At 47.7% G+C, this 13,897-nt stretch overlaps 1 protein-coding gene across 1 annotated transcript in view; it reads right to left on the bottom strand.

Moving 5' to 3' along the window:
• The window catches only part of LOC136942749 (echinoderm microtubule-associated protein-like 6), a 37,514-nt gene that overhangs the window by 14,684 nt on the left and 8,933 nt on the right, over window positions 1-13,897 (bottom strand). Inside the window, exons 3-18 of the mRNA XM_067235720.1 lie at window positions 12,572-12,670; window positions 12,426-12,494; window positions 11,459-11,644; window positions 11,195-11,330; window positions 9,698-9,899; window positions 8,820-8,957; window positions 7,597-7,853; window positions 4,748-4,957; window positions 4,457-4,624; window positions 3,962-4,068; window positions 2,926-3,044; window positions 2,249-2,435; window positions 1,865-1,970; window positions 1,582-1,675; window positions 791-891; window positions 231-433 (exon numbers count right to left, since the gene is read on the bottom strand). Of these exons, the coding sequence (XP_067091821.1) occupies window positions 231-433; window positions 791-891; window positions 1,582-1,675; window positions 1,865-1,970; window positions 2,249-2,435; window positions 2,926-3,044; window positions 3,962-4,068; window positions 4,457-4,624; window positions 4,748-4,957; window positions 7,597-7,853; window positions 8,820-8,957; window positions 9,698-9,899; window positions 11,195-11,330; window positions 11,459-11,644; window positions 12,426-12,494; window positions 12,572-12,670 (2,382 nt within the window). The remainder of the gene's footprint in view (window positions 1-230; window positions 434-790; window positions 892-1,581; window positions 1,676-1,864; window positions 1,971-2,248; window positions 2,436-2,925; window positions 3,045-3,961; window positions 4,069-4,456; window positions 4,625-4,747; window positions 4,958-7,596; window positions 7,854-8,819; window positions 8,958-9,697; window positions 9,900-11,194; window positions 11,331-11,458; window positions 11,645-12,425; window positions 12,495-12,571; window positions 12,671-13,897) is intronic.

Here is a 13,897-nt window from a genome sequence, read left to right as displayed (position 1 = left end):
TACAACAAGTTCAGTCATAATCATTCAGACAAGTTTGCCGCAACTGCCTCGATGAACTTAAAATACTGATAGAAATATAGAAAGATCAAGTATTTGTAAAGCCCTTTTTAAATGTCACAGAGGGCTTTACATACAACCATAGAACTGCACCTAAACCAACCTAAAGCCTCGACCCTCAAGCTTTTCTAACAAGATAGATGAAGCGGATGAGGGGGCACATCGTCCTCTACCTTGTCCAGGGAGAACATGGCGAAGACGGGGCCGTCGTGGGCCTTGATGGTCTTCAGTAGGTTGGGTTCTTTCCAGATGTACACGTCGCCCGTGGCGGCGCCCGAGAACACCAGCTCCTCCGTGCGCCCGTAGCACACGGACATCATGCTCTCCAGCTTCCCCAGGTTCCCAAACACCCCCCGCCTGAAGGTGAGGCCCCCGCCTGGGAAACACACAGGGGGTCCAACTCTGTTCGACACTGACAGGCCACGTAGCGGAGATATCAGTAGAAAATCCTGCTTTCTTAGGAACAACTAAAGCTGTCCCTAATTCTTACTTGTTATAAAGTATATATACATATTTATAATCATAATATATACAGAAGGGTTGAAACTTTCTTTTAATTTTTAATAATATATAATATATACCTAATTATACTTTAATACTTGAATGTAATAATTCTTTATTGAGGGCCAAATAAATCTATGAGAAAGACGGGTTCTCTCCCAGGGTGAGACAGGCTTTAATGCAGTAATACCAGACAGACAGGTAGGGGGTAGAGTATACATAGTTGACCTACCTGCATGCTGCCAGAACTTGATGTGCTTCATACCCACTGTGACCAGCTTATCCATGAGGATTGGGTTACACTTCACCACAAACAGCTTGTCCTTGTGACCCCTGTGGCACACAAAACACCACCATGTCCATTATTGTAATTGTCTCATGCACTGTGAGTCGTTACCAGTAAAAATGGCTTATTCTTTATCTTTCGATACATCAATTAATCAATATTTTGTATTTATATAGCATATTTAAAACCCAAAGTGCTGTACAGTAGCAACAAAGCTGAATTAAGTACATAGAGCATCATACACAAGAGAAACCACACACTGCCCTGACAGGAAAACTAGGACCCTACATTATAGAGATTCAGAAGCCAAGATAATCTGACGGGTCTTCAGGCAGGATTTAAATATATCGAGGCTAGGGGAAGACCGGACGCACAGAGGAATCCTGCTCCACAGCCTTGGGGCAGCACCAGAGAACGCACCCTCATCTTCATACTGTTATCTAGAGCGTGGTGTATACACATTTTACAATCATCATCATCAACAGCTTCCTTTTCACTCTTATCTTTGTCCTCACCATCTTCTTACATTTACTCATTCAGCAGACGCTCTTATCCAGAGCGACTTACAGCAAGTACAGGGACATTCCCCCCGAGGCAAGTAGAGTGAAGTGCCTTGCCCACAACATCACTTGGCATTCGGACCGGCAACCTTCTGATTGGTAGCCCGATTCCCTAACCGCTCAGCCATCTGACCCCCCTTCACAGCTGACTGAGAATGAAGAGGGTGTTAGCAGTACCTGCCAGTGGCCAGCTTCTCTCCTTTCTTCCAGTCCCACACCACGATAGAGTGGTACTCGTCTATCCCCACTGACACCAGGGTCTTGCCATCCGCTGCACAGGGGGAGCAGCAACAACACAGGTCAATACACACACACACACACACACACATATACATACACACACACACACACATACACACACATATATACATTCACATACACACACATATACAGTACATACACACACACACACACATATACATGCATATACACACACACACATACATACATGGTGACGTACCGGAAAAGTCGAGGGCACACACTCCTCTCTGGTGGTGGCCCTTTAAGAGGGAGAAACACTTGAGGGTCTGGATGTCCCACACATGGATGGCTGGGTCCCTGCCTACCTGCAGACACCACACACACACACACACACACACACACACACACACACACACACACACACACACACACACACACACACACACACACACACACACACACACACACACACACACAGGAATGACTAGTGTCACTCACACACAGGACACAAGTGTGTGTGTACGTGTGAGAGAGTGTGTGTCTGGTAGAATATGCTCGAATATTGCCAGTTTGTGTTTGTGCAACTTGTGAGTGTATCCATTGTCTGCATTCTGTGACTGTGTGTGTGCGTGTGAGTGAGTACCTGCCCAGTAGCAGCATAGTCCTTGAGTGGGTGCACAGTGAGGCAGAGGATGTCGTCATCGTGGCCCAGGTAGAAACGCTGCACGTGTTGCTGTCTGTTGTAAACCACGCCCACCGCCGCCACATGATACACCACCTCACCTGTCTGCGTGTAGAACAGGTTGTTCCTGCAGTCGTAACCACGGTACCTGCCCACACACACACACACACACCACTCAACACCAAGCTTTTCTGTGAGGAGAACTCCAGGCTTTCGAGATAAAAACAGGACTCACACTTTTCGACACATTTTTTCAAGTGGCCTGTGGAGTGCGTGAGGAATTCTAAATGAGAAAGTTCAGAGTGTGTGTGTGTTCTTCTGTACAAACACTTGACTTTCTGCCTCCAGGGGGTCTGTAAGCCTGACTGAGAGTATTAAGGGACAAATGCCTGCCAGCACTGCGAAAGATCACAGCTCTAATAGAGACTGCTGAATAAGGAACTTCGCATGCCTTTGAAAAGATTTAGGAAACAAATGTACACTAACGGAAATCTTCAAAAATGTTGACAAGCTGACCCGACATGTTTGAAATGCCTGTCTGTATGGAGATCGGAGAGGTTTTGATTTTGCGTGCAGCAAATATGAACACACGCACAGGCACGCACAGACACACACAGACACAGAGAAAATGGTCCTACCCGTGGACAAACTGCAGCCTCAGTCCCTCATCTGGGCCTCGCTGGCGCTTCAGAGAGCCCACCTGCAGCTTCTTCTCTCTCCCCTGCTGTCTGAGCTGAGGCAGGTCCTCCTTATACACCTGCACACACACACAAACACACACACACACACACACACAACATGCTGTACATTATCATCATCATCATACAGTACATTATTATCATCCTCATGACTGCCAACACAGAATAAGCAGTCTGACTGAATCACATTCTTATCTGTTTACATAACATTCAGCTAGGATGTTGTTGTTAAACGTAACAAATGATGATCTTGTTTAAATCCTACCTCAGCGCATTAAACACAATATGCTTCAGCCAACCAGAAAATAAACAGCCTAATTACAAAATGCTAAGTGGTACAGAACATACTAAAGTGAGCTGGAAGAGACAGCCTTTTAATTTCACCTGCAGTAGAAACTTTTATGAAGGACACTTATTGATCTGTCAGCTTCTTGCTATCTACACACAGCACATGGCGCTGCTCCGGGAGAACCATGGCAACCGCATCGTCACGGCGACAGATGCAGCAGCCAGCTGCCAGTAAAGATAAGGCATGCGGTGGATGCCATGGCAACCCCCGGTGTTCTCTGAGCGAGCGCTAGACCGGCTCGGCAGCGATCCCAATACAAAGCTGCTGATAGCAGAGTCCATATTAGAATATCTTATCTCTCCACTCTTCCACTCTCCTCTCCTCACCGCCCAGCCACTTGCTACAAAGTCAGAATCACCGTATCTCAACTCGGCACCTTGTCTGAATATGTTGAGCTTCTGACAATGTCTGTGTCAGGATTAAAAGCCTGGATTTTGATTGACAAACGGCCACAGTGACTCAATAAAGACTTGATAATGACAGAATCCCAGACAGAGTCACAGCAGGCACAGATCTGCCATAGTCTGCTGTCTGTACAGCTGTTAGAAGTCCAGTATCAGCACAGCAGCAAAGCCCCATGGATGGCCAGTGTTTGTCTTTAATGTTTTTCATGTTACAGTACAGTACCTGTCTGTCATAGTTGATCTGTGTCTCCTGTTCAATGTCAGAATCCAGTTCCGGAACATCAGACATGTCAGAGTCAGACTCCTCGCTGTTAGAGTCTGCATGGTCATCTGGGCGAAAGAGTGACAGAGAGAGAGAGCAAAAATGGATGTAAATGAATAATCTCAGGCATCAATCCATGAACCTACAGCACACTGGTCTCTGGTATGAGATTATGCTGGCACACTGGCTATCCATACCGATCTACAGGTCAGTCTTCTGGACTTACTGCTGGTCTCCTAGGAGCCCTATAAGTGTACTGCTGTATGTTAGTGTTTTTCCTTGTCTTCCTTGAGGGTATAGGCTGACTTAGGGGCAGTTCTATGGGCGTATGTGAAGCTCTCTGTGGAATTGCTTGTATAAGGGGCTATACAAATGGAATGCAATGATGATTTCATGATATTGGTACTGTATATAAGTCTCTCCACAAGATATTGGTCCATAACTCAGAGTGGGTACCTTGTACGTTGGTCTCTATTATGCCGTTGATGACGCCCTCGGGTAGGAACCGCCACTGGAACACAGAATGGTCCGCCCCGCCCGTGGTCAACACCCACTGGAGGTCATGTGACCAGTGCACATTGGTCACATGGGCAGAGTGACCGACAAACTTCTTGAATTTGGCCCCTTCACACAGACAGACAGAGAGAGAGAGAGCTAGAAAGACTGTGTGTGTGTGTGTGAGAGAGAGAGAGAACTTGACATCCTGCAAACTAAGAGTACTTTAACGTTTTGAGGATATTTCCAGACCTTTTTTCAAGCAGGGGAAGCGGAACAGTTTGACGAGACCGAAGTCGTCCCCGGTGACCAACACGGCGCTGGCGTAGTTGGCGTCCACCGAGTTGATGTCGCTGATGTTTGTGTACTTGGGCCAGATCCCGCTCACCTCTGGACCAATCACACTGGTCCACGAGCTCCAATGGATCCCTTTCACTTCCTCCTTAGTCAGCTGCTTCCCAGCTGCAAAGGAAGATCATAAAATAGATCAATTATAATCTCTGCCATGAGTTTCTTACAAAGTGGTCACTCTGGTGACAGTTTTCCGGTCAATGTGAAGTCCTGTTTATGTATAAACAGAAGCAGGGTCTTTCAAGAAAGGTCTTCTGACCTGCTATTGACCAGGTCGAATAGTGTCTAATGATGAACTCACCCTTCTCCTCCCTAACCATACTCTGGAAAGAGGTGTGGGTAGTAATTATACAGCCCTTCCTGAAGTTACAAGAGCTCTAATTGGAACAAAGGAGAAAACAAACAGCAACCAGAACCAAAGCCTGGAGCTGGGATCCTGTCTCTGTCTGGAGGCCTAAATAACCTGTAGAGCGCTCTTTTAATTAGGGTTCGCCCCACAGGGTGGGTAGTTGTGTGTGTGTGCTCTGTGTGTGCTCTGTGTGTATGTGCTGGTGTGTGTGTATGCGTGTGTCTTGATTTCCCCCCCAAGGAGGAAGGAGCAGACTGCTATCCGGCATCTTTTTTGGACTAGGGAAATGAGAAAAATCATTCATCCTTCAAGATCTCATCTGCAGCACTCTGGTGACTTATCTAATTACGTCTGCTATGAAATTCCCCTGACTTCTGTAATTGTGAGATAACGTGACATGAACAGGTCACAGAAAACATGATGCAGCATGTACAAACAATTCAGCCTACACACACAAATGACAAAACTTGAATGCAATCTAAAGAGGCAGACAATGCCCTCTCCCCCTCTCTCTCTCTCTCTCTCTCTCTCTCTCTCTCTCTCTCTCTCTCTCTCTCTCTCTCTCTCTCTCTCTCTCTCTCTCTCTCTCTCTCCCCCCCCTCTCTCTCTCTACCCCTCGCTCTTTCTCTCTTTCTCTCTAATCTGCCCTCTCTCTTTTTTTGTAAACCTCCTTTTCTTACTAATCCTCTCTCTCTTTCTCTCTCTCTAACCCATCTCTTTCTCTCTCTGTCCTTCTCGTCATTCTTTCCCCCCTCCCTTCTCTCTGCTTCTCTGCTTTCTGGGGTGTCACCTGTGGTGGCCTTCTGGCCGTCACTGAAGACAGTCTGTCTCTTCTCTGACACTTAACACCTAAGGACATCCCTGAGTCACACACACTGACAAGTCCACTCTCTCTCACACACACACACATGCACACACACACTCACACATAGGGGAAAGTGTGTGCTGTGTGGGAGTGAGAGAGGAGGCAGATAAGCTGTCTAGATTTTCAGGGATCACGACGTAGAGAGCTGTCTTTCCTGGAAACACTGACAACATAAGAGATGAGAAAGGAAGGTACAATCACGTCTCTGTGTGTTTGCTTGTGTGTGTGTGTGTGTGTGTATGTGTGTGTGTGCGTACCCTGCATGAGACTTCACTAGCTGCCATCCACCTCCTCTCAATGTGCCTGTGGTAATTGCTGTTTACCGTCAGGCTGATGGCTGTGTGTATAAATACTGAACAAGTCGCTGGATGAGAACACATCAACAGTTCCAGTACAGACAGTTCACAGACTAATGTACCATGAGGATGAGGGGGGGAGAGGTGAGGACAGTTGAAGGGAGTTGAGGTGAGAGGTGAGGAGAGGGGAAGGGGGTGGAGGTGAGAGGTGAGGAGAGGGGAAGGGAGTGGAGGTGAGGTGAGAGGTGAAGGGAGTGGAGGTGAGGTGAGAGGTGAGGAGAGGGGAGGTGAGGTGTGGAGAGGTGAAGGGAGGTGAGGTGAGAGGTGAAGGGAGGTGAGTGGTGAAGGGAGGTGAGGTGAGAGGTGAAGGGAGGTGAGAGGTGAAGGGAGGTGAGGTGAGAGGTGAAGGGAGGTGAGAGGTGAAGGGAGGTGAGAGGTGAAGGGAGGTGAGGTGAGAGGTGAAGGGAGGTGAGAGGTGAAGGGAGGTGAGGTGAGAGGTGAAGGGAGGTGAGAGGTGAAGGGAGGTGAGGTGAGAGGTGAAGGGAGGTGAGAGGTGAAGGGAGGTGAGGTGAGAGGTGAAGGGAGGTGAGAGGTGAAGGGAGGTGAGGTGAGAGGTGAAGGGAGGTGAGGTGAGAGGTGAAGGGAGGTGAGGTGAGAGGTGAAGGGAGGTGAGGTGAGAGGTGAAGGGAGGTGAGGTGAGAGGTGAAGGGAGGTGAGAGGTGAAGGGAGGTGAGGTGAGAGGTGAAGGGAGGTGAGGTGAGAGGTGAGGGGAGGTGAGGTGAGAGGTGAAGGGAGGTGAGGTGAGAGGTGAGGGGAAGGGAGAAGAGCGGATGAGAGGAAAGGAGAGGGGAGGACAGTGTAAGGCCTGCAGGACCCTTCTCTCACCAAAAAGTGAGTCATTCCCACAGTGGAAATAGAGAACAAAACAGTCAAGGCATGTGCAGACAGTCGTTTGAACTAAACTTTCTATGTCAATTCAGAATGCAGAGCACATATTACTCTTGCTGACAAAACGTCCTTAGATCTTTAGTCTGACTTTGAGATGGACTCAGTCAATAGACTAAACATCAATATGAAGTTCTCTCTATGATCCAAACATTATCTCAGATGTAACATGACTGGATAGATGAAAGCATAATTTCTTGTACACGGTTGTTTACCAATCCTGTCATTTCAGATCAGTGATTTTCCCAAGACGTATACTATACTTTGGACTCTATGCTGAGGGACTAGGACTCACTCGGCATGCGGTAGAACAGTCTCTCTCCGGCGCCATCGTTGGTCTGGAGGACCTTGCCGTCCACGGACCAGTCCAGGTGTGTGATGAAACTGGACGACTTGTTGCACTCGCCCACCTTCTTGTAGCGCTGCGCCACGGCATACACATCCACCAGGCCGTCGTTAGAGCCCACCGCCAGGTAGGAGCCGTCCGGGGAGAACTTCATCTCGTGGATGACCTCCTTCCTGTCCTTGATGTGGACCACCTCTGTCATGTCCCTACGAGAGAGAGAGGGAGGGAGAGGGATGGAGGGAGAGACAAAGGGAGGGGCAAGAGAGAGACAGTGGAAGAGGCATATCCAGAGAAAGGGGGGGAAGAGAATGGGAGGAAGGAAACAGGTGAAATTATGACAGATATAAAGAGAGAGAGAGAGAGAGAGAGAGAGAGAGAGAGAGAGAGAGAGAGAGAGAGAGAGAGAGAGAGAGAGAGAGAGAGAGAGAGAGAGAGAAGAGAGAGAAAAAGTCAAAAACGTACAAGTCGCACTCTCTCCAACTACCAGCTTCCCAGGCAGAAACATCAACAGCAGCACAGCATTGCCCTCGCGAGGGCTGCATTAAATCCAATCTCATCATAAAGCTCCCTCTTTGCTACCACGGGCTGGAAGTCTTGATAGACTTCATGCAAATACGAGTGAAAGCCCACATCAAAGTGCTGTGTTGGAGGATTAGTCAGTTCAAACGTATTGATTAACGGCACAGTGGACCAATTTACTGTTCCGTGATGGAAGCACGGCCGACCTAGGCTCTCAGGCTTGGAAATAGTAAATTAAACTGCAGCCTGCAATCAGACGGTAATATGATGAAATCTGTTGCTCGGTAGGGGGCTGTTAAACTGAGGCCAGGCTGTTGTTGCGGCTGAAACTGCAGACTGCTTCACCCTGTGCACGGTCTGTTTAGGATTTATCAGACACGGTGAATGGAGATGTTGGCATTCCATTTTTGCCTTTACATGAGGCATCAAGGTCTCACAGAGATTTGTAGAAAAAAAAGTGTGTTGAGACTTTTGAGAACCTTCAAAAAACATCTAATATATGTATTCATTTAAACAAAACACTGTACAGAAATAGTTCAAAACACAAAATGAAGCCCTCTCTCAGAAGGTGTGTGTGAGAAATATTAGGGTTTACTGTAGAAGGTGGGTGATTAAAGGCTAGATATGTGTGTGTGTGTGTGTGTGGTAGCTACCTGACTCGAAGCACAGTGAATGAGCCATCCTTCATGCCCAGGGCCAGCTGGGAACCATCGTTGCTGAATGCCACGCTACGGACCGCCTCTTCCATGTTGCATCGCGCGATCAGGGCGTGGTCAGCCAGGCTCCACAACCTAGGAGCATCAGACGGACACATGCTCAGACCAATCAGCAGTGAGCTGGCAAATCACTGTAGACTATAGTAATGTAGTATACAGATTAATGAGCCATGATAACTTCTGCTAAAGTTATCAAGAATCGCAGTTAAAACTGCAGTGAACCGACAAAATCACAGACAGCTAGCACGACAAAAGTTTATAATGAGCTTGTTAAGACAGCGAGATGAAGGTTTGAATTAAGTTGCTGACATGCTGCTGGTGTTCTTCCGTCTCTTCCTCTGTGTGTGTGTGTGTGTGTGTGTGCGTCAGTGTGTGTGTGTGTGTCAGACTAATTGGCTCCCTGGTTGTACCCATAAAGAGCTGTATCCCTATGAAGACCGGTGGTATATTCTGAAGGGATTGTCCTAGAGTTAGCAGGTGTGACACCTCATTATCACATAAACAAATACACAAGCACACACACACACACACACAAACACACACACACTGAGCTATTTGTACTGAGGCTGCCATTTGACAGCTCTATAGTAATACTTAGTATAGTAGATCTTTCTGGAAGCAGAGCTGTTGTATTCTGAACTCTGGGGGAAAGTGGTGGATTGGAGAAGGATTAAGACATGGTGTGTAGAGAGTTGGTGTGCCAAGGATTGTGTGTCTGGAAGAGACAGCGAGTGGATGTGTGTTTGTGAAACCCCTGCTGACAGGTTGGACGATTTGGATCAAGCTGGTGGGAAAAAAACTGGAGGTTGTCTAACCGGACGGATCTGTCGTCACTGCCCGTCACTGCCAGGGGCTTCTTGGGGTGGACATCCAACGCCCAGAGCTCTCCCTCACAGTGACCCTGCATGATGAGCAGGGGCTTGTCCCTGTCCCGGACCATCACTTCGAAGATCTCACTGTCCTGGGTGCCGGCCAGGATCCGGTCGGCACGCCAGCAGACACTACGGATGGACAGACCTGACGAGAGAGAGAGAGACAGAGGTGGAAACGTTGACGGGGAATCAACTGTAGAGAGTGGAAGAAGACACAGAGGGTCTGAAGGACATCCATTATGAAAATTAGGAATAATTTGTTGCCTTTCAGTCTTTAACTGTCAGTGCACAAAATCCTCTCCCGGCGTAATCTCATTAACACAAAATGTTTTTGTTCACTGGAGCAAAAATAAACTGATAAAGAAACACCCAGCAACCAAAACCTTGCATGCTGACAACAGTAAACAGACATCCTAAACAGACAACAGAGAACTTGGCAACCGCCAACAAGGCAAGCCATTTGTGAATACAGGATTACTAAATTACAGTAAATACCTGGCAACCAAAACTAGGTGAACCAGGGTCAATTAGCTCTCTTGAACACACTTCAGCTGTGACCCCTTGGGGTGTTCCAGTCAAGTGTATTTACTGTGTGCCATTCTGCATATAGGGGAAATAAGCTAGGAAGCAAAAAGTAAAGGGCTTCCTTTTAGAAGGAGAGGAGATGAATAAGGGGCTCATTATTTAAGAGGGCAGAAATTAGGAGAAAAGACTCAAGAGACCAGCACACACACCATGTGATGTTAGCTCTCCACACACACCATGTGATGTTAGCTCTCCACACACACCATGTGATGTTAGCTCTCCACACACACCCATTATGATGTTAGCTCTCCACACATGCCCCCACCCACAAACTACACATCTGAAGCTTGCATGTCGACCTGCATGTCAGGAAAGAAAACTCACATTCCTAATCTCGACACACACTCTCTCCCTTTCCTGTGAGCTTAGACACGGTGTATTGCTCAACCGATCTATCTTTCCCTCACCCTTCCCATATATCTTTCCTACCTCCCCCCTCCCCCTCTTTAATTACCCAGAATCCCCCAGGGAGTGAGACAGACAAGCAGAGTGTGACATGGTTTTGATTCGCCCAGGGCCCCAATGCTGCCATGGCGACCCACAGGACTGAGAGACTGGGAATGCTAGCCGCTAACGTTGCCTAGCATACCTAAACCCCTCTGTGATGTTTAATAGATCACAGGCACTAACAATTAGCCCGTCGCTAACTTCACACCTGCTCCTGTCTCTGTCAATTAACAACAGTTATGGCTGGAGAGTCCACTGGGAACTCTAAAATCTTCTCTCGGTCTTCCTGGTAGTGTGAAATTGGAGTGAGCGTACCAACGATTGGCTGAGCATTCTGGGTAAATAACATCATCTTCAAGAGTCGAGCCTTCCCTCAACTCTTGACCAAATGGTGGGGAAGCGACCTACCTTTGTAGCCCTGCTCTGCCTCACGGAGGTCCACCTTGGTGATGGGCTTGAAGTCCACGTCCCAGAGCCTGATACAGCCATCACGGCCCCCTGTAGCAAAGCCCTCCTCGCAGGCATACATACTGAAGATGCCGGCCTAAACACACACACACACATTATACAATATATTGTATGCCACCCAGGGTATACCGTACTTCAAACAGATCCCAGCTCAAGTGTGGCTTTAAGTACAAGGATTCAGGTGAATCAGCACATGTAACTCACCCCGTGAGCAGCCTGCACCGTGCGGACAAGGTTGAGTCCCTTCCACACGTAGATGTCACCGTTCAGTGCCCCCGAGTACGTGATGTCATCTTTGGCCGACGCCACACACAGGATGGTCTGCAGGTCGCCAGTTTTGCCAAATATCCCTCGCTTAGGAGTCAAGGAGTTTCCACACAGAGCCCAGAACTACGAGGAAGAGTGAGGGAGGGATGAAGGTGGAGAGAGAGGGTGATATAAACAAAGAGAGACAGAAAGAAAGAGAAAGAGAGAGAAATAAAGACCGTTCTTGAGAGTGTAAGGGTATGTGTGCGTCGATCCTACATTTGTGTGTGCATTTTAGCGTAAGAGCACCTCAACGTTGTGTATTAGAGTGTATGTTGTGTACACAGTCGGAGAAGGAGCAGGAGAGATGTGTGCACTGTATGTGTTTGTGTATTGTACAGTACGTGTGTGTAAGCATGCGATTGAGAAGATGTGTATGTGTGTTTGTGTGTACGCACAAGGAACTGAAAGAAAACATATGAATGTATGTGCGTGTGTGTGTCAAGGGGCCAGTAAAGAAAACTGCCCCTCAGGAGCTAAATGACAGAGCACATTACCGCTTCAGACCCAATGGAGAGCGGCATCCCCCAACTGCTCTTCGCAGGGCTGCCGTCCTCTCTCCAGACCGGCTAGAGCTGCTAGCCAGCCTCTTCTAGACTGAGCCGTCAGTGTCAACTAAAGCCCTCTACTCTAACAGTTTTATGCAAAAGCATATGGCTACAGACCACAACAACGGATTGCCAGACTTTTAGCCAAGTCTGGTGCTGCCAAAAGCCTTCTGTGAAGTTTATTGGTTAGTTGACCCGGCTGTGTTCATTTGAAGCAGGACTGAAGTAGGTTTAAGATCCATTGTGTGTCCTCCATCTAGTGCTGGCTGCAGCGTGGTCTCCCTAGCCAGTGTCTCCCCTCCAGCTCAGGGTCTCACCTTTATGTGTTTCACTCCACAGCTCACCAGCCGGTGCGGCTGAAAGGGATCCCAGGATATATCGAAGATCTGAAAGACAGCCAAACCATTAACACGCGCACACCAAACACACACAGACACTTACACACACACAGACGCACGCCCACCCTATCTGAATGTCCGGTTGCTGTGGCCAGGATTTTTCCTTTTTTCCAGTCCCAAACACACACTGTGTTTTTGGCATCCAGCCCCACAGAAGCGAGGCGCTGGAGAGAAGGAGAGAGGCAAACAGACAGAGGGAGAGATAGAAAAAGAGAGAAAGAGACAGTGAAAGACGGAGTGAGAGAGAAAGAGATTGACAGAGAAAGAGAGAGAGAGAGAGAGAGAGAGAGAGAGAGAGAGAGAGAGAGAGAGAGAGAGAGAGAGAGAGAGAGAGAGAGAGAGAGAGAGAGAGAAGGGGTACTATTCATTAATCTGCACAGAAACACATCGAGACAGACTGCATCTATTCACATCAGCAGGGGAAGATGAGGAAATATATTCATTTCCAAATTGTAAATAGAAGGAAAGAGAGAGGTTTTCATCATCTTTTCATCTGCAGGGGAGAAAGATAAAGTGTGAAAAGAGGGTGAGAGAGAGAGAGAGGAAATGATCAGTGAATGAATGGCAGAGTGTTGCTGCTGTATGTATAAGACAGCTGCAGAGGAGTATTTGCTGTCCAACATGGCTAATACAGCACGCTGACCCTGTCTTCCCACAGCGTGGGCTGGTAGTACTCTGCTGCTGAACAGTCTCCTGGAAATTAGCATCGAAGCAGGTCATTCTTGACATACATTTTTACATAAAGTTTTGAGACTGATAAAGGAACAAGGCAATGAAAAATGTTTTGACTTGAAATGTGGACACAATGTCATACAGGAATACTTACTATCAGATTGATAATACATTTGACTTAAACATGGAGGTTGTTTTAGTTTTGGTATCAGAAAAGAATACAGCTATTCTCGTCCAGAACAACACAAAAGGCCACAGGGGTGAATGGAGAAGGTCGTCTGCTTGAATGAATAGGTGTGTGTGTCTGTACCCTTGGTGTGTGTGCACGAGTCAATCTCAACCAAAACTGCATCCAGACCAGACAGCCACCTGTGTAATGTGTGTTGTTCTGGGCGGACTTCCTGTAGCTTCCAGGAAAGCAGCCCCACAATGCTTCTGTAAACAGGGTAATGAAATGATAACAGACAGTAATATATTTATGATTGACCAGGGGCCTGAGAGGCTTCCTGTTGGCTGCCCCTCCCTGCCTTCCTCTCCATGGCAACAACACAGTAGACTCTGTAGACTCGGTCGGCAGGGCAAAGAAGGATTGGAGGTGTTTCCCTCTCTCCCTCCTAACCATCTCATTCATTCTTACTGAGCCCATCTCTCTCTATGCCTTCCTCCCTTCTTCCGCTTCTCTCTTTTCCTTCCCTCATCCGTCTTTTACCTCCTCCCTC

The sequence above is a fragment of the Osmerus mordax genome, chromosome 5 (assembly GCF_038355195.1).
Source record: "Osmerus mordax isolate fOsmMor3 chromosome 5, fOsmMor3.pri, whole genome shotgun sequence".
NCBI lineage: Eukaryota > Metazoa > Chordata > Actinopteri > Osmeriformes > Osmeridae > Osmerus > Osmerus mordax.
The sequence above is the reverse complement of the archived record's forward strand: the minus strand, read 5'-3'. Positions and strand labels throughout refer to the sequence as shown.